This window comes from Scyliorhinus canicula, chromosome 4, assembly GCF_902713615.1.
Source record: "Scyliorhinus canicula chromosome 4, sScyCan1.1, whole genome shotgun sequence".
Lineage (NCBI taxonomy): Eukaryota > Metazoa > Chordata > Chondrichthyes > Carcharhiniformes > Scyliorhinidae > Scyliorhinus > Scyliorhinus canicula.
The window spans coordinates 155,305,447-155,328,661 of record NC_052149.1 but is presented as its reverse complement, the minus strand read 5'-3'; the positions used below and the strand labels follow the sequence as shown (position 1 = coordinate 155,328,661).

General features: G+C 49.5%; 1 protein-coding gene across 2 annotated transcripts in view; it reads right to left on the bottom strand.

The window, feature by feature from the left end:
* The window catches only part of LOC119965102 (semaphorin-4B-like), an 89,810-nt gene that overhangs the window by 34,923 nt on the left and 31,672 nt on the right, over nt 1-23,215 (bottom strand). The window contains exons 3-8 of one of the 2 annotated variants that reach the window (XM_038795400.1): nt 14,457-14,516; nt 12,346-12,444; nt 11,318-11,429; nt 9,898-10,017; nt 8,588-8,739; nt 3,206-3,387 (exon numbers count right to left, since the gene is read on the bottom strand). In XM_038795400.1, the coding sequence (XP_038651328.1) occupies nt 3,206-3,387; nt 8,588-8,739; nt 9,898-10,017; nt 11,318-11,429; nt 12,346-12,444; nt 14,457-14,516 (725 nt within the window). The remainder of the gene's footprint in view (nt 1-3,205; nt 3,388-8,587; nt 8,740-9,897; nt 10,018-11,317; nt 11,430-12,345; nt 12,445-14,456; nt 14,517-23,215) is intronic. The other variant, XM_038795399.1, reaches the window with a different exon arrangement.

The window sequence follows — 23,215 nt, the reverse complement described above, 5'->3', positions numbered from 1 at the left end:
CACCAGCACCGCCCTCGGGGGCTCGTTTGCCCTAGGCCTCCTGGCCATGACCCGGTATGCCTCTTCCAATTCCAGGGGCGCCGGACCGGCCCCTTCCCCCATCAGGGAGCTCAACATCTCCGCCACATATCCCGGGAGATCCGACCCCTCCAGGCCTTCTTCCAGGCCCAGGATCCTCAAATTTTTCCTCCTCATCCGAGTGTCCAGCTCCTCGAAGCGGCTCTGCCACTTCGTGTGGAGTGCCTCGTGCACCTCCACCTTTGCCCCGATGACTGTGGCCTCCTCCTCCCTCGCGGCCATCTCCTGCTGCAGATCTTTAATCGACGCCTCTTGGATCGCCTGGGCTCCCACCAACCTGGTGGCCGTCGCGTTCATGGACTCTAAGAGTTCCACTTTCATCTCCGTGAAAAAACGGAGGAGAGCGGCCTGCTGCTCCTCCGCCCATTTCTTCCACTCCTCCGGTGCACCGCCGGCCGCCATTTTGATTTTCTTCCCCCGCTTTTTTTGGGGAGCTGCTGCCGTTTTTCTTGCCGCTCCACTCCGGGTACCGACCATAAAATCGGTCTAGTTCTCCTCAGGGGACCTTCCCACACCGGGATTCGTTTTTTCAGCGCCGTTGGGGCCCTCCAATTGGCCCAAAAACACCTTTGTTGCAGGAGCTTCCAAATGTGCGGCTTAGCTAGTCATAGCCGCAACCGGAAGTCTCGGCATATATACATATTAACCAACACCACCAACACCCTTGACAGAAACCCACAAGCCGCCCCCCTGAGTCCCGCATCTCTCTAGCCCCCACAGCTGCCACCTTTTTACTGAACAGGATCGCAACCTGCCTCGACTTAGAGCCAAAACCCAAATGAAAAGTCTGCTCCACCCATCCCTTCCTTGACCACATCTGGTCCTTCAGCCGTAAATGTGTCTCCTGAAGGAAAGCCACATCTGGACCTTTTAGGTGCGCAAATACCCAGGACCGTTAACCAGGCCATTTAAACACTGCAGGCTCCATGCTACTTCCAGGGGTTTCTGGCCCCTCTCTCTACTAAGGTCTGCCATCCCCCTCCCCCACTCTGTTTCTACCAACCCCCCCCACCCAACTCAAAACTCCATAATATCAACCCAATCCTTAAAAAAACCAACATGTGCAAATAACAACTGAATGTACACATATTGCATACACATGTAACTCCAAAAAACCCACACCAAAACCCAACATGTGCATGAAACAACAACATATCAATTACAAAGCTAGCATATACATAACAAGTCATAAAACAGAAAATTTCCAGCATTGGCTCTCCCCCAACCCATCTTCCTTGACAATGTCATCCGCTTCCTCCAGCGTGTAATGTTCTTTGGATTGGATTGGATTGGATTTGTTTATTGTCACGTGTACCGAGGTACACTGAAAAGTATTTTGGCATTAAAAGTCACCCAAAGTTTGGCCGGGTACAACACCCCAAGCCAAACCTTGCTCAGAAAGAGCACCACTGTGGTCTTATTAAACCCTGCCTGCCATTTAGCCAGGTCGGCACCAATACTCCGATAAATCCGGATCAGATTCCCCTCCCAGCTACAGTCTCGAGTTGCCTTTGCCCACCTCAGAATCTTCTCCCTGTCCTGAAACTTGTGCAATCTCACAATCACCGCCCGTGGCAGCTCCCCAGCTTTTGGCCTCTGTCTTAGGGACTAATGGGCAAAATCCACCACTGGAGCCTTCTCAAAGACCCCCACCTCGACCAAGTTCTCGAACATCTTCGAAACGTAGCCTGTGGCACTTGTTCCCTCCACATCCTCTGGCAGGCCGGCGATTCGCAATTTCTGCCACCTGGACCGATTCTCCTGGTTGTCCACCCTCGCCTGCAGCACCTTGCAGGCCTCCCCCAGCATTGCCTCCAATGATACGATCCGGTCACTTTGGTCCAACACCGCCCTTTCTACCTCTTGAATCGTCATACCCCATGACTCTTCTCCACCTGATCCATAGCCCTGTGAAGAGGGGCTACTGCTCCCTCAATCTGGACCAGTCCCCCTGCATCTCCTTTCGCGCTTGACAAGCCTCCCCTTGATAAAGTCCATCAACTGCTCCAGAGGCAGTGTGGCAGACGATGATGACACTTCCCCCTCCATCATTGTTTCCATTGGTGCTGCGCCACCCGTATCCCCCAACTCCATAGCTAGGGCTTTCAACTACTTTTGCCTGGCGTGATAGCCCGCCGACATTCCATACTGGGGGAGAAACCACCGCCCTCCACCCACTCACTTTTCCCACAAAAATCCCCATTAACTGGGTAGAAAGGGCCAAAACCAACACCTCCAATCAGGAGCCAGCTTGTGTGCGACCAGTCAGCTCATGGCCGCCAGGGAAGTCCACCTGATCTCTCACTTACTCAGCCAAGAATGTGGCAGGCGTGGCCTACACTGAAATTCAGATGTCGGAGTCTGATGATATCATTTGGATCCTGACTACATTTTAACCCTGAATGGTCGAGACTAACACTCAGCACTGAGCTCGCTGGGACCACCCAATTCAAAGAGGCAGCATGTCCAGAAGAGAGCTATTGGGATGTGTCACTTATTTTTTTTTAAAGATTTCCTTGTGAGACTGGATGACCAGGAATGAAACTCTCAGGCCCATAAGGAAGTGTGGAGCAGAGGCTTCCTTCTCCCAACCAAAATTATCTACTGCTCCACCCAACCTATCAGACATTCCAGGGACATTTCTGTTGGGAGTCCCCAGCCTCTGCCTCTTACCATGCACAACCGGCTCCCACCCATTGATCGGAGACCATAGATTTATTTAAATTGGATTGGGTGTTCAAATGGTCGGGGTCAGCAAGTCAGGGAGGGCCTAACAATTGCTCTTCAGACTCAAGGCTCACTTGCAGTTAAAACTGGCATGAATATTTCTGTGCATGGGTGCGCTGCCTTCTTTTGCTGCAGGTCCCCTTTCACCTCTTATCATGTCAATATTTATCTGCAGGCCCCTTTCTGCTATCTGTCCATATCTTTTTGTGCAGACGAGTTTTATTCTATCTCTGTTTCAATTTCAGGTCCTATCATTTCAACCTGCCCACTGGTTATTGATTTAGTCGCTCTTTAGATTATTATTAATAAACACTGCTTTGACACAGCGGACATAATAACCTTAGGCGTGAGTTTATAAACCACATTTATAGGGCAATGCGTGAATTCATTTTTAGCTTACCACTGTGACGTGAATACTGCATAAAACATAGTACTGGTCCAATCATCCGGGTCCTGCTGCAACATGAACACATCCTGAATTACATCAAAGTAAAGCTTGCTTGATGGATCACTGCACACCAGAGAAGCCTTCAGGAAGCTGGACCACCGCCTCTGGAGAAGTTTTAACCCCCCAGTGTCGCCCTGAAACCAAGAGGTTATGGCGTTAGTGAGGAACACTCTGGCATACACGGTACTCAAAAAAGAGTCCCAGCCAAATGTTCAGCAATCATTTAATTTGCAGTCAATGGATAGCTGAAGACGCATATGACTATCTGCTGATGCGATAGTGTCATCTCCTAGCATTGGAGGTGACACTGTCATAGCATGTTATTGCTGCTTGTGTGCAGCATTACATATGTATGGTATTGCAATGAGAATATTTACTGTTTGTGTGCAGCATTATTTACATATGGTACTGCAATGAGAGTGATACTGCCTGTGTGCAGAATTACATATATATGGTACTGCAATGAGAGTATTTGCTGTTTGTGTGCAGCATTATTTACATATGGTACTGCAATGAGAGTGATACTGCCTGTGTGCAGAATTACATATATATGGTACTGCAATGACAATCTTACTGTCTGTGTGCAGATTTACATATGTATGGTCCTGCAATGACAGTATTAATGTCTGTGTACAGCATTATTTACATATGTATGTTACTGCAATAACAATCTTACTGTCTGTGTGCAGAATTACATATGTATGCTACTGCAATGACAGTATTATATATGTATGATGCTGCAATGCAGATTCATATATGTATGGTATTGAATATATTTGGTACTGCAATGCAGATTTATTTATGTATGGTACTGCATGTATGGTACTGCAATGTAGATTTATATGTGTATGAACATAGAACATAGAACAGTACAGCACAGAACAGGCCCTTCGGCCCTCAATGTTGTGCCGAGCCATGATCACCCCACTCAAACCCACGTATCCACCCCATACCCGCAACCCAACAACTCCCCCCCCTTAACCTTACCATTAGGACACTACGGGCAATTTAGCATGGCCAATCCACCTAACCCGCACATCTTTGGACAGTGGGAGGAAACCGGAGCACCCGGAGGAAACCCACGCACACACGGGGAGGACGTGCATACTCCGCACAGACAGTGACCCAGCCGGGAATCGAATCTGGGACCCTGGAGCTGTGAAGCATTTATGCTAACCACAATGCTATCGTGCTGCCCCAAATATGGTACTACTATGGTGTATGATACTACAATGCAGATTTATTTATGTATGGTACTGCATGTATATGGTACTGCAATGTAGATTTATATGTGTATGGTAATGCATGTATATGGTACTGCAATGTAGATTTATATATGCATGGTACGACAATGACAATATTACTGACCATGTGTAGCACTATCTGTGTAAAGAACTGCAGTGACAGTGTCCCTGCCTGTATGTGGCACTGCCTATACTTTTATGTGCATTAGTTTTCATCTCCTCTATTCCTTAGATTCTAAAGTAGTTCCCAAAAATTGAAAGGTAGAAAACATTACCATGTTATTTACAAAAGGAAGTGGAAAGATAATGGGGGAACTATATGTAAGTCTAAAATTAGTAATAGGAAAAATGCTAGAGTCTATTATTTGGAACATGGTAGCAGGGCACTTAGAAAATCATTCCGTGATTAATCAGTCAACAAAGATTTATAAAATGGAAGTTTGACAAATCTCTTGGAGCCTTTTGAGGATGAAATAGTAGGATGGATTTTGACTACCAAAACTCCACCAATTTTGGGAAAGATCAAAACATGCGAGTGTGGTTTGCTGACCCTCCTTGAACATCGGCCACATCTATCCTCCACCTCCGTGAAAAATCAACTCATACATGACTTTGTCATGTGCACCCTATGCACCACTGTAAACTGAATTAAACTGCACACGAGGAGGTCGAATTTGTCTTCCGTAGGGCCTCACTCCAAGCCGTCCCCCCCCTTCAAATCCACTACCCAGCTCCATCTTCCACTTCCTCTTTATCTCAAAAGAACAAAGATTAGTACAGCACAGGAATAGGCCCATCGGCCCTCCAAGCCTGCGCCAATCATGGGAGACCAGAGGATCTAGTGTATTTAAATTTTGGAAACGCTCACTGATGATTCTTCAGCAACGTTCACTGCAAAACCTGGACAACATCCAGGCTTAGGCTGATAAGTAACATTTGTGTCACACAAGTGCCAGGCAATGACCATCCCTAACAAGAGAGAAGCAGACCATCTTATTTTGATGTTCAAATGCAATGCCATCGCAAAATCCCTTACCATCAACATCCTGGAAATTACCACTGACGAGAAACTGAACTGGACTATCCATATAAATACTATGGATACAAGAGAAGGTCAGAGGTGAGGAATTATGTGGCAAGTAACTTATATTCTAAGCGTGCGACTCACTGGCCCCGTTATCCTCTCGCTCAAGCGAAACGAGACCAGTGAATAGCGGGAGAGGCCAAAGACGAGAATCACACCAGGCGTCAGTTTGCGATGCAACCAGCCCACTCCCATAAGCGAAATCGGCTCTCGCTGTAGCGCGGCGATAAACCAATTATCACCACTTAAACCCTATTTCCATACAATTAACGGCAACCACTCCACATCCAACGATCTCCCGTCATTCATCGGCCTCCCCAGCAAGTGGTCACGCTGGCGCCGATTAGTACTCCTTTTGAAAAACGTGAACCTGGCGGAAGGGCTTCCGTGGGGAGCCAAGGAGGTGCGTAGCCATCTTTGGTCACAGGCAATGAGGCCGGGGGTGCTGGGCTTGCCACACCAGTGCTCAGTGGGGGGGGGGGGGGGGGGGGGACTCTTGGCTGGGATGGAGGCAACCCCCTCTGGGGTCGGTTGCCATGGGAGGGTGGGGCGCGGGGGGTGGGGAGCAACCACTCGCAGCACCACCATGCCAACCCCTGGATCATCTTTACCCATTCCGGGAGCAACCCTGCCTGCCTGCCCCGACGACCACCCACATCCCATGCCGACTACCGAGGCCTCTGGCCATGCAGATGAAGTCTATTGCTAATAGGGAATTGGCAATCGTAGTTAAGTGAGCCCTTCACACATCCAAGTGGATTCCCGTGGGTGTGTCCCCAGGATGCACATCTGAGGTGGAGGCAGGCAGCTGTTACCTCGTACCGTGGCCTTCGATGCTCCTTCCGGGCGTCCTCTGGGGACTCTGAGGCCGGCGGGCCCCGGCTCACTTGTCAGCGGCTCATGCACAGCCATGTCGCCCTGTTCCGTGTGCTGCTAGCGAGAACAGACCTCATCAGAGGGGTGGAACTCAGGGCAGCCGATGGCCACTGTTGCCACTAATGGGACGGGTCCGGGTGGGCACACAGCGCCCCCTTCTCCCGGTTGGTGCCCATAGAGGGCGTGGCATTCACTTTGGGACGGTGGGGGACAGCTGAGTCAGGCCCCAGCTGCCCCTGCATAATCTGGCTCTGCCAGCCCTGGTGGTTCCCCATGGTCTCCTCCATGGTATCGGTGCCCATGCGATGCTCCTGTGATTGGTCTGCAGTGCCTCAGCATGGCCCACCTGCGTCTGGGACAAGCTCCTCAGCGCCTCGGCCATTCCCATCTGAGAGTTGGACATGCCCCGCAGAACTTCATTGGGATCAGCCTGGCCCTGGGTCACATCCCCCAGCGATGCGGACATTCAGTGACAGTAACAGTGTTACTGCCTGTGTATAGCACTGTCTGTGCATAGCATTGCAGTGACGGTGCTACTGCCTGTGTGTGGCACTGTCTGTGTATAGCACTGTCTGTGCATAGCATTGCAGTGACGGTGCTACTGCCTGTGTATAGCACTGCCTGTGTATAGCACTGTCTGTGTATAGCACTGTCTGTGCATAGCATTGCAGTGACGGTGCTACTGCCTGTGTGTAGCTCTGCAGTGACGGTGCTACTGCCTGTGTGTAGCTCTGCAGTGACGGTGCTACTGCCTGTGTGTTGGCACTGTCTGTGTATAGCACTGTCTGTGCATAGCATTGCAGTGACAGTGGTACTGTCTGTGTTTTCCACTGTCGGTGTATAGAACTACAGTGACATTGTTACTGCCTGTGTGTGGCACTGTCTGTGTATAGCACTGAAGCGACAATGTTACTGCCTGTGTTGGCACTGTCTGTGTATAGCACTGAAGCGACAATGTTACTGCCTGTGTTGGCACTGTCTGTGTATAGCACTGAAGCGACAATGTTACTGCCTGTGTTGGCACTGTCTGTGTATAGCACTGAAGCGACAATGTTACTGCCTGTGTTGGCACTGTCTGTGTATAGCACTGAAGCGACAATGTTACTGCCTGTGTTGGCACTGTCTGTGTATAGCACTGAAGCGACAGTGCTATTGCCTGTGTGTGGCACTATCTGTGTGTACCTCTGCAGTGACAGTGGTACTGCCTGTGCGTGGCACTGTCTGTGTATAGCTCTGCAGTGACAGCGGTGGTTGGGTGGTGGTGGTGGTGGTGGTGGTGGAGGTGGTGGTGGTGGGGGGGTCGTGTCATTTTAACCTAACTCACCAGGCAGGAAACCCAAAGCATCGAGCTTTGAACTATATTTTGTACATGTGTTCCACACCGACTCTTCAGCGGAAAATAAATTCCGATTAATTTTACCAGCATAGCACTTGTTGGACAGGATTCTTCGGTCTCGTCCGTGGCAGGACCCATGGCAATGAGAATGGAAAAGTTGGCATTACAGCCAAAGGTCTGTTTACCAGAAAATCCCAGCGGTGAACAAGGACAGAAGATTTCGGCTGTTGGCTGAGTTAGGTTAAAAGTGCTCCACATTATTGTTGCTATGTGACAGACTGGAAATGCGATCTGAACTGAGAGTAGTCTCAGCCTTGACTTTCTTGTCGCTGTTGGAGGTTTTGGAGCAAGAGAACACCCGAAACTGGAGGATAGATCATTTCCTCCCTCCAACCCAATCCGAACATCAACCACATGGAAGATCAGGATTTCCCACTGGTCCCAGAGTTAAACCTGGAGAGCATAACTTTAAATGATAAAAGGACATTTTGGCATTTCTAGAAGAGGTTTCTGACTTTGCTCAAGGAATCACATAGAGAGCACCTTCCTAACTTTATTCATAATGTCATTCATGCAATGCAAGATGGGAAAATTAATGTTATGTTTATCATGTCATTAATACATACCAGTAAGCAGAGGAATTCTTATCCACATGTGGTGTATAATTAAATGCATCACTAACATAGAGATACATTATTTGCATTGTACAGATTCCTGCACCTTTAATTATTTGCCTTCCGCTAGTGATGGCACTGGAAAGAAAGTCTCGAGAATAGTTGCTATCATCTGACTACCTTGCAAATCCTGGCGACTCTGGCAACCCGTGGTCTGGTATAATAGTTAAACTTCTTGCTGAACTCGCTGAAGAAAAAATACAGTTTGTCATCGTCGCCCACTTCGCTCCTCAAGCTCTCCTTCACCAGGGCTGAGCTAACAAATGTTGGTTCTGGAGGATAGAAAAGTATCTCAGTTCTCTGTATTGTGAAGAGTTGCAATGTTGCACACAACATACACAATCAATCACACATGTACAGAATCACACATGTACCGAATCACACATGGACAGAATCACACACAATGGATACGAGGCAAAGTGGTTCTTGAATAGTGATTATCGGTATGAAAAGGAGGCCTGTAATTATTGTTAGACATTCATTTTTTCTCAGGAACAAACATTCATCCTACTGTTAATGTCTCGGGCTGTGACAGGGATGGTGAGACAGCAAGAGTGATAACAAAAAAGCTGCAAAATAATGGCAATAATAGAAAGGTGAAAATATCTTTTAAAACTGGCACAAAAGTAATTTGAGCCACCAAGCTCCATGACCTGATAGAACATAGAACATTACAGCGCAGTACAGGCCCTTCGGCCCACGATGTTGTGCCGTCCTGTGAAACCCCTCTAAAGTCCCTCTACCCACCCGGGCGCTTCCGACCAGAAACGAGAGCCCCTCAGGGCTCGCCTCCCCGCCTCACCGGGTAAGTGAAAAAACGATAATGAACTGACCGTTACCCCTCGCTGAGATCCCCAACCATGCGCTTAACCTGCGCTCCTTGTTGAGAATAGGTCTGCCTCCAGTCCCAGCAGAGGCCACCACTAAAATCAGATTAGCCGGTAGCTCTGCATGGTAAAACCTCCTCCCGAGAATAGGGCAAAAGTCTCTTAGAGCAATTAATGCTGCCCCGGTGTTAAATTGCTACAGTGCAGCCATTGGGATCGTGGGCGGGCTCCCCCCACCCCCCGGGATTCTTTGGCCCAGGAATGCAGCAGGGACCATTCTACCCTGTAAAATCCAGCCCACTAACTCTGACCTGATGAGTCTTTCCAGTATTTCCTGTTTTTATTTCAGATTTCTAGTATCCGCAGGGAGGACTTTGCCTTGCACCTAAGCGGTATGCTAATTATTCATGAAAAGAAAAAGACCTAAATGCAACTAGCACCTGACCAAAGGAGATGGAGGCATGGCTGAGAGGTTTGAAGGAAATTATTTTTCTTAAATGAGGTATGTGCACCGTTAGTCCCATTTCAGGAATTTCAGCATTCAACATTTTTCTTCCAGCTTAATCTCATTACTACAGTTATCAAAAACCTTTCATTACTCACCCTTCAACCAGGAATCTAATGTCTCTGTTGTAGTTCGCTGATTGAAAGGACCCATTGCCCTGGAAATAAGGAATTGAGTTCCTTGGAGATCGATTGCAGTTGCTGCATACAAGAGCCCATCTGGTGTATCACAGGGTCAGAGAGAAGAGAGCTAGTTACCAATTCCTTACCATGCAAAGTTCCACAGTGATTGCAGCTTTTGTCAGCTCCACACCACTCAAAATCCAGTCTTATTTGTATTTAAACATGAAAAGAATCTTTCCTCCAATCCCTCATCAACATCACACCAGCGTTCACCAGGGGAAAGAATCGGCAGGCAACCTGATCTTCGGGCTCTGTTAATAAACTAGCAGAAGTTCAAAAGTGGGTGTGTAACGTGTGGGGCTGCTGGGAGGAGGAAGACGTTCCTTCCAATTTTTCCTATACAGCATCTACCCAATGAACTCACCAAGTTCAGGAACTGAAGTCTGTCCGGCAGCATTGGTAACAACAGATCATCTCCCATTTTGGTAACTGGTCATCGCACTTTTTTTTAAAAATCAAGTGTCGCCTTGTGATTTATGCTGGGAATGAGACTGATTCTCCATTACTGTAATAACCCGCACATAACCTATGGGGTGGGAATGCTTGTCTTCCCCCGCTAGGGGGCGTATCTCAATTAACCCATGTATATAAAGTCGGCCGGTATGGCACCAACAGAGAGAGAGAAACCTGGTAGGGATCTACCGGGTAATGTACAAGGCGTTGTGTAAATAAAACGTTGTTCTTATTTTACTCGGTGTGCACTCCCCGTGTTCTTATTAAAGTTCCCATGCATATGGGGGCTCGATTTTCTCCTAACTGTACAGGATAAGTCAGAAGATACAACGGCATCTCCCATGATCCTGACAGCTCTTCCCTGCCCTCAGGAACGGTATGGTTTAAAGGATAGGTTGAATGCAAAGAGGAGCAAATATGATACAAAAATAAATATTTGAAAGGTTTCTCCAATGCACAGTATCAAGTTCTCCCTTTCCCTCAATGTTGCACATACTGATAGACCTGTTGCAGTCCCCAATTTGGGCTATGTTTATTGCTCTTCCATTTTCAAGTTCTGTGACAACAATTTGGCAATATTATAAGTGCTTAGTTACAGGAGACATCTTGGGCACGTTACCAGGAACACAATCATATTCTATTTTGAATATGTACTCATATGCATCTTCTGGATGTTACTGCAACTCTGTAGCCAAAAGTTTAGGAGCGTTATAGAAAATGCAATGATATGCGGATTAACCATGTAGAAAATGTTTCAATACTTGATTTTGGATGAAAAATCGAAAAATACAGCTATGTCTGCCACCATCCCTCCCTCAATCCAAGTTTCCAAAACCAGCCTTTCTATTAACATTGATGATTAGAGAGAAATTTGAGAGATTACCCGCCACCACAGTGGTGTATCGAAAGGCGGGGTCATATGGGCACCGTGCTTTTCCACTTTCCAGGATTACCTCTCCGTTATCATCTTTCACTAGCTCAAACTCTGAGGCCTTCTGAAATAAAATACCATTGTAAGTTCAAATCAGACTGTTAACCGCACTGCCCTTGCCCACCCCATTCATTTATTGCACCAAGCGAAGACATACCACATTCCTAACCTTCGAGATTCAATGCGGATGCTTTGGAATTGGTCATTTTAAAAAGAAAAAGTCAATGTGTGGCAAAGATGGCCGCCAAGGGTCAGGTGGCCTGGCTTGTGTATTCTGCCTCACCACCGCACGAGGACAAAAGGATACATCCAGACTTAGGGTTGTCAAACCATATCAACCCTGAAACCATAGGCAGACATTCCAAAATTGAATGTGTCTTTTATGAAACAAAGAAGGTGATCGTCTTATCCCACCTCAGGATCAATATCTTCAAACAATAAACCTAGATGAATCTAAGACCACCATCATATCTGAAAATGGAACTGCAACTGCGAAGAGTCCCGGGTATAGGGTGGGTTTGAGTAGGGTGATCATTGCTCGGCACAACATCGAGGGCCGATGGGCCTGTTCTGTGCTGTACTGTTCTATCTATCTAACTTCCTAATTTTCCCCTACGTGTTGTTTCTATTGCAAAAGTAAAATCTAATAAACCAGGGAATAGACACTAAATAGGCCAGAATTTGAGCTAATATAGTCCATGGAACATTCGTCAACAGCCCCATCAGAGAAAGCTGTTTAAATTAAAATAATAAACTTGTCCTGATTGTCAATGACATCACTGTTTCTCCTATCATATTACTGCTGAGTGAAGGGTTGTGAGACAGGTTTCCATGACAACATCACTCTTAGACTTTACTATTTATTAGTCTGAGAAAACAATTACATTTCTGCTGCTCTCATGGACACGTGAAAGTTCAAAGGCACAGGAGAAGCACACAATCGTATCAAGGCCTTAGTGATAAAAGAGAATATATCTTACTATGTAGGCGCACTTCGGGTTAAAGGCAAAAGTTCCACACATGAAAATGTGCGTGTCGTTGAGGTACTGCAGGACCCGGATAAAATTGTCGCATTCTTCCTGTAAGACATGAAACAAAGTGATTCCCACATATCCTCCTCCATCAGCCTTTCTCCAATATCTCCTTTCAAAAGGTCGTTGGAAACATTGTGCACCAGACATTGACAAGTGAGATAGTGGCTCTTCCCAACATTTAATTTCAGGGTTCAAATTTGTGACCTTCTCTACATCACCTCAGAAGGTACCCAAGATGCACCCTCACAACATGAACTGGGTAGTTTCAGCATGACCAATTCCAACTTGGACTTTAATGCTATAATAATTCAACATTTCTTTCACCCAATTTATTGCTGGCTCACTGTGATTTAATATCAAGTTCCATATCCTTTGACATGGATTTCTGATCCTTTTCAATCTCTCCCAGAATTATTTCCACCCCATTCCCATTGCTATTCTCCATTTTATTATTTGTCTGTTCTCTACTTCATTTTAAGGGTTTTCTTTATTGTTGCTTTCATTCTTCATTGAAACGTTACTTTAGTTTATAATTTATTGAGCTCCCAACTCCTCCAATCTATTATTTAAAAAAATATATAGTATTTCATCCTTAAAATTACAAAGCCAATGTGCAGAGTGGACAGGGCAAACCTTAATCCATCTCATTGCTTGCTCCAAAAACCAATTCAAATTGAAGCTAATTCATGGTCTTCAGACCAGAGATAACTATTTTCCTATCCCATTCCCATTTTCGAGCAGTCAATGTTCCTCATTGCTTTCAATCCCTAATGCATATCCCAGCATGCAATTTGTACACCTCTTACATGTCCCCCTAAACACAATAAGAATCTAACAGCTGTATAAAAAAAGCAAGAGGTATGGGCCTCCTGGGCGGGATTCTGTGATCCTGAGGCTAAGTATTGATGCCGTCGGAAACGCCATCATGTTTCTCGACGGAGTCAACACTGCCTTAGGATCAGCAATTCTGGCCCCTACAGGGGGCCAGCATGGCACTGGAGCAGTTCACGCCGCTCCAGCTTCTGATCCTGGCATGAAATGGGTGGCACGGGACCCTCACATGCGCAGTGGCACCAACGCCAACGCGAGCTACGCAGTGGCTTCCTTCAACGCACCGGCACCGACACAACATGGTGCAGGACTACAGGGGGTGGCGTGGAAGAAAGGAGGCCGCCAGCCAGAGAGGCCAGCCCGCCGATCGGTGGCCCCCCCCCCCCCCCAGGGTCGGACCCCCCCCCCCCGCACCCCCTCCCAACAAGCTGCCCCCCCCGACCCTTCCACGCCGAGTTCCCGCCGTCTGAGAGCAGGTATGGACGGCGCCTGCGGGACTCGGCTTTTTTATGATGGCTGCTCGGCCATCCTGGCCCGAGAATCGGCGGGCTGGTCACGTAGAGTGGTCCCTGACCGGCACTGTGCCAACCACGCCGGCGGCAATGGCGCTGATTCTCCGCTCTGCAGAGAATCGTGCGCTGGCGTTGGGGCGGCGTGGCGTGATTCGCGCCGATCGCGGGGATTCTCCGGGCAGGCCCCGGGCTGAGAGAATCCCACCCCCTCTTTCAGGTGCCATGACCGCGGAGGGCATTAGCGGCCATGGGCTCCCATTACATTGCTCCATGGTTATGCTTTGCAAAGTATTGCAGAGATTTGACCGATAAGTCAACCTGTGAGGCCACAGTATGAGTGTGCCTTCCATGGCCATCAAGTCCTGGAGTGGGACTTGAACCTGGAGCGGGTGGCCCAGAAATATGGACCTGACCCATTGTGCCACAAGACCTCCTGGGGTATACACAAAGGATGTGAAGGAAATAGGTTTGGATGAAAGGTTATGTCCTGAAACATGAACTTTGTTTCTCTCTCCACAGTTGCAGACCTGTTTAACATTTCCAGAATTCCGTTCTTCTAATCTGCTTGTCGTTTTCCCGACAAAGGTTCTGCTCTCATCTTTCTCCTGAACTGGCCACTCGTTTTCACATTCGTCTGCAGGATTCCACTGTGACCAGGAATACTGCTGGGACTGCTGTTAAACAATACAGATGTACAGGTAAAGAAATACACACCATTGACTTGCCTTTTGCAGTGCACTCCTTCCTCTGCTCCTCTGTAACTTCCCATTTGATCTGCCAAAGAAACAAAATGTATATGGTGAAGAACACAAGGGGGAAGCAGTTAACAGGCAAAGAGTAAGAGGCCTCATATTCCTTCCAAGTTATCTCTGATCTTCTAACTGATTCAATTTGGAGCACATACATCACATGCGCAATTTACTATGCTCAATTTCACAGGGAAATCAATGTGCGTGAAATTAAACTCTCATTGAGAGGTAGTTAAAAACAAGTGAAAAAAAGCATTATTTCTTCAATTCAGAATTAAACTGATAGGGATTTACACGGAAACCTGAACGGTGGAATGAAAAGAAAAGGCAGAGGCAATAGCTGGAATTCTCCGGCCGTGGCGATTCATTTTTCCCGTCGGCAGCGCAGCCCTGCCCGCGGGATTCCGGCAGCTTGGGGTGGTTACAATGGGAAATCACACTGACACGTGGTGGGACAATAGAATCTCGCCGCCATTGAAAGGTGTGCCGCTGGGAAGTACGCGATTGGCTCTGGAGAACCCAGCCCAATGTTACACATTCATTGGCAATATGCAGGGGCAGGTGAGAAGATATAATGGGCAGGATTATACAGTGGGGGCGGTGTCCACCAGTGTGTCTGCAGGCAGGGGGAGCCATGTAAAGGGAGGGGGTGGGGGGTGCGCCTGAAAATCAAGTGCCCCTCCAAGGTCCAGGCCTGAAGTGCTCCCCACAATGTCTGGCATTCAAAGGATGAATCCCACCCTATCGCCCACACTCCCACCACAGCCTTGGTGCCTCGGTTCCCCGCCCCACCACAAGCCCTGCACTTGCTTCCATTGTGGGGTTCCATCGCCTTGACTAGTGGGACTGCTTGCTGTCCCAGCAGTCAGCACTGCTCCCAATGATGTTGCTGAGGGGACGGAGAGGCTGGGAGTTCTCTGAGGTGGGATTTCCATTGATTGATGGGTCGAAAGCTCACCTCCAGCTTCACTGACAGACCTGAATCAATTCTGCCCAATGTAAAATTTACTACCGCGATGTGACCCGGGTTTTGTGGCAAGTGGTACACTGCTCATCATTCATCTTGCTATTGCTGCCCTGAGTCTGATCCAGTGTGGCATCTTCGACTGGGCCTCTGTGAAATCTGAGAGTGGGGCAAGAAAGTGAGGCTGCTAGATTATAGAAATCTCACTGAGACACAGGGTTAGGTTTTGCCAACCCTGTGGTAACAGGGAGGGAGGAGAGAGGAGTCAGATTATCACTATGAAAGGTAGTGGAATGGAAGAGCTATGTCTCTATGTTGCATCCAGATAATCCCAATGGGTGGCTGGAATGGTGGGACGACATCTGACTGAGGGGTGGCGGGAGGATTGTTAAGTCTGTTAATCAGGCAATTAACTGCAATTTTCTTAGATTTAAGGTTTTACAAACACTGCACGGAAAGCACTTCAGAGCCTCACCAGGCTTAAAAAGGTGATGAGTTAGCAGTAGGTTAGTGTTGGCTCCAGATGACGCATTATGAATGCTAACATAGCTTGGCAGGGATTGTAAAACAGAGCGGGTATTGCCTGTGTCAGTCAGTAGCTGGGACAACACTGCTAACTATCTCAGGAGCATCATACTAGAGTGTCATCTCAGAAGAGTAATGTGTGCAAATAAATCAAAGGATTTAAGAAGCCTTGGAAACTGAGTGCAGCTATCCACCATGGACCTCATTCACTCAGGTTTTGGGACCCCCAGCGAGGCGGATGATCAGAAAGAGGGAGAGTAGCAGCCACATGCAGCAGGCCAGCGCCAATCAGAGGGCCAGCAGCAGCTCCAGTTTAGGGATGGAGGAAAATGGAGGAAGTAGGGCACATACCCAGTTTCTCATGTGCAGGAGCAGTTACCCTCCAGAGAGGCTCAGCTACCTTCAAAATGTCGGAGCAGAAGGAAGGGCTTCCACTCAACCATGGTTTAACTGGCCTGCGACCATCAAAAGCAGATCCTTCAGGGGTGTGCACAGTGCCCTGCAGCAGCCACGATGCCTGCATACTAAGACTGCCCCAAGAGCTTTTCAGGCACGCCACTGGCTTCCAAAGATGGATACCACTGACACCGGTGAGGAACCCGAGCATTGATGATGAGAGGTAAACACCTGCCATGGGACAACATGAGCAACACAGAGCAGGTCATAGGCCATCTGAAGATGCTGTTCAGATATCCAGATAAACATGGTGGCACCCTTCCTTTTGCAGCAGCAAAAGTCTCCGGTACCATGAGAATTTGCTGTGCATTGAGCTCATGCAGTAATGTCCTTCCCATTACCTCTTTTGAGGCACCTAGGGTACTGCTGACAACCAGTGGCCTATAAGAAATGGAAGGATTCCTGTGGCATGGCCACATTCCACATTTATTGGAGAGTAAGTAGATTTCAAAACGCCGTGCTTTAACAAACTAGTAACCCATGATGCCATCTGCAGCTAGCTGCTCTTCTGAAGTCTCTTTTACACACTCCTACATGGTGCTTCCCTGTGCTGTTGGATACGGTGGAGGCACGCTGCTAAACCTACAGCCCATGTCAAAAGACCGTCATGCTCATCCTCTGCTTGCCTGAAGTCTGGAGGGCACAATCATATCAGGGACCTCCTGCATGAGCAGGGGCTTCCTCTTTCATCCGGGAGCCGGAGGAGCCAGGGGTGCCCAGAGAGGAGCCTCAAATGCATCAGGCTGTCATTCTTCCACCTTTTCAGGGAACATTATACCTCACAGTCACTGGAGGAGGCCAAGGACCTGGTAGTGAGTCCAAGAGCCATGCATCTTTTTGTCAAGCTGTTGCTGCAGAGTTCAGGGAGTTGACAATATCATGGAGGACCAAATGTAACTTCAAAACTGCCTGGTGGTTTACTGCTTGTGGCTCTCCACGAGGGTCACCAATGTCTCGAAGGAGGAAGCCAAGCTCATACACACACTGGTGTTATGGCAGTACTCATGGCCTGGATGGACTCCTCCATCAACCATGCCAAGTTGCGCATTGCCACTGAAAGCTATACCAGGTGATTTTGCATCTCACACTGAAACTCTTATTGATGACTCCACAAACATATCAGCAGGCTGAGGCCTCCTCAGAGGAAGTCCCAGTCCCCCGGTCACTGCAGCAGTCTGCTTTTGTCTTTGACCTGCTGGAAGACAAGATTAATTAGAGGCTTATGTGCATTCCATCACAGTCTTCAGACTGCTTCTAGAATAGAGCTCTGTGTGTCCAGTTGTGGACATTATGCCTTGCGTTCATCAGAGGCTCGCATGTGCCGATTCATGAGGCCTCTCACCCTCCTGCGACTCCACTCCTTTTTACTATTGGCTATGGAATGGCTCCCACGCTGCCTCCAAGTTCCAGGGCCTCCTCTTTAACCAATATCAGGATAGCAAGGAAAAGGAAGCCCTCTGCAGGGGCTGGTGCCCTATTTAAAGGGCAGCATGCTCTTTTGAAATGTTTATCCCACTAAGGCACCAGCCAAAGCAATGCAGAGGAAAGAATCTGGGTGTCCCCATGATTCTCCGATGCCTCCCTGAAGGTTTTCCTTCAGGCTGCTTGGGCAGGAAAGCAGGTCCTCTTCCCCTGGACAAGAGGAGGAGACCAGCCAGCTAGACAAAGCACGCCTGGATGGAGATCACAGGGGAAGTCAGTAGTCTCACGAACCTGACAAATGGATGAATGATCTCATGAGGTTGGCCAGGATGAGTGTACCATGCATTTCCTTAGCTACGGCCTTACATGTGACAAGGTGTGAATGTGAGATTGGTGGAGGGGGCAAGCCCACCCAGTCACTGGCAGTGCCCAGGTATCAGCATTCACTGAGACGTCAGAGACGTCAGAGACGTGGCAGCATGTCTATGAAGGGCTCTGGACACAGAATTGACTCCTATACTACGGCTATTGAGTTATCTCGGCAGTAATAACCAACAGATAATGTGTTTCTTGTGATATCGATTGAGGGATAAATACTGGCCAAGACACAGGGGATAATTTCACTGCTTCTCTTCAAAACAGTGCCACATATTATTTTATATCCATCCAAACAAGCAGATGGGCCTCAGTTTAAGGTCTTATCTGAAAGACAGCGCCTCCAGTACTGCACCCCCTCAGTGCAGCATAGGAGCGCCAACCTTGATTTTTGTCCGAACTGAAGAGTCTCAGAGCTGAAAGTGCCATCAACCAAATCACGGTTGTGTTAAAATTGTGAGCCGTTTTAACAGTGAAACGTGGTTTAACTTAAGTTTAACTTGGGAAAAGAGAGTGGTTAAGAGAAATGCAATTATGCGAAGGGCAATTATATTATGGAGTGCTTTGCCACAGTCGTAGTGATTTCAATAGATCCTACTGCATCTTTGAAACAAAAATATTTGAAGCAGAGGAAGAGATATGTTGTGAGGAGAGAATGGGATAGTGGGATTAGTTTTGTAATTCTCTAACTAAAAGATTCAGTATGGACACAGTGAGTCAAATGGCCTCCTTCTATGTCAAAGGTTTCCATTAACAGATTAATTTTCCCTGCCATATGCAAATTCCAAAAACCAGGAGCTTTGATCTAGATACGGAAAACGGAGGTTGTGGTGAATGTATTACTGTAACAATTCACCATGTGCTTATCTGTATTATGCTGTTGCCCATGTGGGCTCTGCCTGTGGACCATTGTATGGTATTACCTATAATGTAGCATGCTGGGGCCTGTGTGGGCTCGGCCCCTGGCTCCACCCCTTGAGGGGAGGTACAAAGAGCAGTCGCCCCGTAGGCGGCTCCCACTAACAGACCAGTCGCAGGCAGGCACTGTTCTAGTCGATTAAAGCCACAGTTTACTTCTACTCCTGGTTTTGTGTGAATTGATGGTTGCATCAATTTAATCAACAACAACGCCACTATGGCATCGGCCCGCAAACCTGACCGACTGGAACTCGATCCACAGGCCATGGAGGCAAAAGAGATTTTTTCGCACTGGCTCCGTTGTTTCAAGGCCTACCTCGCCGCCTCCTCCTCGCCTTCCACCTCCGACAAACAGAAGCTGAGTCTCCTCCACGCACGGGTGAGCCATCGAATCTCTGTTAAACGCAAGGAAGCCTCCACCTACACAGATGCCCTTGCGATGCAAGAGCGCCTCTACGTAAAGCCCGTGAACGAGGTACATGCGCAGCATCTCCTCACCACTCGCCGCCAGCGTCCCAGGGAATCGCTGGAAGACTACCTACACGACCTCAAAGTCCTTGCATGAAGCTGCAATTACCAGGCTGTTACGGCCACTCAACATATGGACCTCACCATTCGGGACACCTACGTGGCTGGAGTCAGGTCCAACTACGTGAGATAGCGCCTACTCGAAAAAGGTGCCCTAGACACGGAAGAGACGGTAAAATAAGCCTCCTCTCTGGAAGTAGCATTCCAAAGCCTTAACGTGTTCCCGTCCGACCATGCAACCCCCTCATGGACCCCCGACCAAAGAATACCCCAGGCCATTGCCGCGCGGCAGCCCGCCCACCATGGGGGGCTACCCTGCTATTGCTGCGGCCACCATCAGCATCTCAGGTAGCGCTGTTCGGCCCGGAACGCGAACTGCAGTGACTGCGGGAAAAAACGACATTTTGCTAAAGTTTGCCTGGCCAGGTCCAAAAACTCTAAATCGCAGGCCCAACCTTCAGACTCACAGGTCCGCAGATCCCACAGTGTGGCAGCGTGTCTGCAGGCTCCCCCCCCCCCCCCCACCTGATGCGTCATCAGCCTCGTGTTGTCCGTGGGGGCAGCCATTTCCAAGCCCTCACAACACGTGTGACTCACGAGGGCCGCCATCTTGGCCATCCTCGCCCACGCAGCCCGCCACATGCGATTCATGGGGGCCACCATCTTGGACACCATCTTCCTCACCGCCCGACACGTGCAACCGACGGGGGCCGCCATCTTGGCCGCCATCTGCAACGCCGCCCGACACGTGCGACCGACGGGTGCAGCCATCTTGGGACCGCCCCGGCACCTTCGACCACGCCAGCTACCCGCAACTCAGCGTGGTCACCTTGATGCACGATCAATTGCACAAAAGACTCAGATTGGGACAACTGTGGCTTTATTACAGTCAGATGCGTGTCCTCCTACTGCGGCTGGGGAAATGGCAGATCAGAGGAGGACACGCATATTTATATGGCTCCTTGTGGGCGGAGCTAGCCTACAGGGGCTACCGGCCAACCTGTAGTGCAGGTTCTACCTTACATCACCTAATACAGGTGCACACAGTGGTTCACCACATTCACCCATGTTAAAAATGAGTCCGGCGGGGGTGGCGTGGAACTATATACAATGTTGCAAATAATTTACAGTGGGGAGGGGAAAAAAATGTCCATTTTGACGGTCCGGTGCCCGTCAGAGGTTCAGTCGATCCGGTACTTTGATGGTTCGCTGGGAGCGACGTAACGGTGGCGGCGATGTCGGTGCTGGTGTCGCCGACGTCGGTGCTGGCGGTGTTGGTGCTGGCCAGTAGTCGGATGACCACGGAAGCATGTCGAAATCTTCATCGTCCTCTTGCCTGGGCAGGGGAAGGAGGGATGGACTTGGTGGGGTTAATGTTGGGAGCATCGGGGGAGGGGAGGGTGGCGCGTGGGTGGGGGAGTGTGTTGGAGTGGAACCTGACGTAGCCAGGTCCCTGAGGGAGACAGTATCTTTGCGGCCGTCGGGGAACTCCACGTAGGCATACTAGGTGTTGGCGTAGAGCAAGTGTACCCTGTCCACCAAGGGGTCCACCTTGCGGAGTCGGACGTGCCTACGGAGCAGGACCGGTCCTGGAGCAGCGAGCCAAGTCGGGAGCGACAACCCGGATGTGGACTTCCTAGGGAACGTCAAAACATGTTCATGGGGTGTGTTATTTGTGGCGGTGCACAGTAGAGACCGGATGGAGTGTAGTGCATCAGGGAGGACCTCATGCCAGCGAGAGACTGGCAGGTTCCTGGACCATAGGGCCAGCTGGACAGCCCTCCAAACCGTTATGTTCTCCCTCTCTACCTGCCCGTTTCCCCGGGGGTTGTACCTGGTTGTTCTGCTGGAGGCGATACCCCTGCTGAGCAGGAACTGACGCAGCTCATCGCTCATGAATGAGGATCCCCTGTCACTGTGGATGTAGGTGGGGAATCCGAACAGAGCGAAGATTGTGTTGAGGGCCTTGATGATGGTGGCAGATGTCATATCGGGACACGGGAAGGCGAAGGGGAATCTGGAGAACTCATCGACCACACTGAGGATATATGTGTTGCGGTCAGTGGAGGGGAGGGGCCCTTTGAAATCCACGCTGAGGCGTTCAAAGGGGCGGGAGGCTTTCACCAGGCGCGCACGGTCCAGCCGGTAGAAGTGCGGCTTGCACTCAGCACAGACCTGGCAGTCTCTGGTGACTGTCCGTACTTCCTCGACGGAGTAGGGCAGATTGCGAGCTTTGACGAGGTGGTATAGTCGTGTTACTCCCGGGTGACAAAGGCTGTCGTGTAGGCCCGGAGTTGGTCTACTTATGCGCTGGCACATGTACCTCGGGAAAGGGTGTCTGGGGGCTCTTTGAGTTTGCCGGGGCGATACAAAATCTCGTAATCATAGGCGGAGAGTTTGATTCTCCACCGCATGATTTTATCATTTTTGATCTTGCCCCGCTGCGTGTTGTTGAACATGAAGGCGACCGACCGTTGGTCAGTGAGGAGAGTGAATCTCCTGCCGGCCAGGTAATGCCTCCAATCCCGCACAGTTTCAACGATAGCTTGGTCCTCTTTTTCAACGGATGAGTGCCGAATTTCAGAGGCATGAAGGGTGGGAGAAAAGAATGCCACGGGTCTGCCTGCCTGGTTAAAGTGACGGCGAGGGCGACGTCTGAAGCGTAGCTTTCTACTTGAAAGGGTCGTGTCTCGTCTGCTGCGTGCTTCCCGGCCTTGGCTATGTCTGCTCTGATCTGGGCGAAGGCCTGTTGTGCCTCGGCCGCGAGGGGGAATTGGGTGGACTGTATGAGCGGGCGGGCCTTGTCGGGATAGTTTGGGACCCACTGGGCGTAGTAGAAGAACCCAAGGCAGCGTTTGAGGGCCTTGGGGCAGTGGGGGAGGGGAAACTCCATGGGGGGGTGCATGCAGTCGGGATCGGGCACCAGAAGTCCGTTTTGGACTACATAGCCAAGGATGGTTAGGCGGGTCGTGCGGAACACACACTTCTCCTTGTTGTACATAAGGTTGAGGAGAGTGGCGGTGCGGAAGAATTTAGCGAGGTTGGCGTCATGGTCCTGCTGGTCATGGCCGCAGATGGGGACATTGTCTAAGTACGGAAACGTGGCCCGCAAACCGTACCGGTTGACCATCCGGTCCATCTCCCTTTGGAAGACCGAGACCCCGTTCGTGACGCCGAAGGGAACCCTGAGGAAGTGATAGAGCCGACCGTCCGCCTCGAAGGCAGTGTATGGACGGCCCGATTTACGAATGGGGAGCTGGTGGTAGGCAGATTTCAGGTCAATCATCGAGAAGACCCGGTACTGCGCAATCTGGTTGACCATATCTGATATGCGTGGGAGGGGGTGCGTGTCGAGCTGCGTGTACCGATTGATGGTCTGGCTGTAGTCCACGACCATTCTGTATTTCTCCCTCGTTTTTACTACTACCACTTGAGCTCTCCAGGGGCTATTGTTGGCCGCGATGATATCCTCCCGAAGCAGCCGCTGGACTTCGGACCTGATGAAGGTCTTGTCCTGGGTGCTGTATCATCTGCTC